The sequence below is a fragment of the Cyprinodon variegatus genome, unplaced genomic scaffold, assembly GCF_000732505.1.
Source record: "Cyprinodon variegatus isolate N-32 unplaced genomic scaffold, C_variegatus-1.0 Scaffold125, whole genome shotgun sequence".
Classification (NCBI taxonomy): domain Eukaryota; kingdom Metazoa; phylum Chordata; class Actinopteri; order Cyprinodontiformes; family Cyprinodontidae; genus Cyprinodon; species Cyprinodon variegatus.
Window position 1 is genome coordinate 1,433,026 of NW_015150578.1, and position 501 is coordinate 1,433,526.

The window sequence follows — 501 nt, forward strand, 5'->3', positions numbered from 1 at the left end:
AATAAATAAATAAATAAATAAAAATAAAATAAATAAAAATTCCCCTATGCAAGAGGAGAAATGCAAGCGGAAAAACCAGAGCCAAACAAAACCCAAGACCTGCACCTCACCATGCCGTGCAGCTCCCCTCCCCTCGAACCGATGCCACAAGACCGGTATCGGAAAAAGCATCACCCAGGAACCATCGAAGTGAAGGCACCGGCACCGAGAATCCCTAAACAACACCCAGCCCCACCCCGAAGTGAATTCAGTCCCGGGCCCCAGGGATCCGAGGCCCCAGGGGCATCCGATCCCCAGACAGGAGCCCCAGCAAGGCCCCGGCCGGCCGGGGCCAGCGGAGAGGCCACCAGGAATGAGCCAGCAGCCACCTGGGCATCCACCCCCAGACCCCGAGCCCCACCAATGCACTGACGAGCCCTGACGCCAGCCAGCAGAGGGAGAGCAGGACGGGGGGAATGGACTCCGCACTTAGCCGAGACTTGACATGTATTTGGGAGAGAG

The 501-nt window shown here is 57.7% G+C and overlaps 1 protein-coding gene across 1 annotated transcript in view; it reads left to right on the forward strand.

The window, feature by feature from the left end:
• The window catches only part of LOC107085450 (extensin-like), a 1,734-nt gene extending 1,516 nt beyond the window's left edge, over window positions 1–218 (forward strand). The window contains exon 2 of the mRNA XM_015375761.1: window positions 123–218. Coding sequence (XP_015231247.1) covers window positions 123–218 — 96 coding nt within the window. The remainder of the gene's footprint in view (window positions 1–122) is intronic.
• The last annotated feature ends 283 nt before the right edge of the window (window positions 219–501 follow it).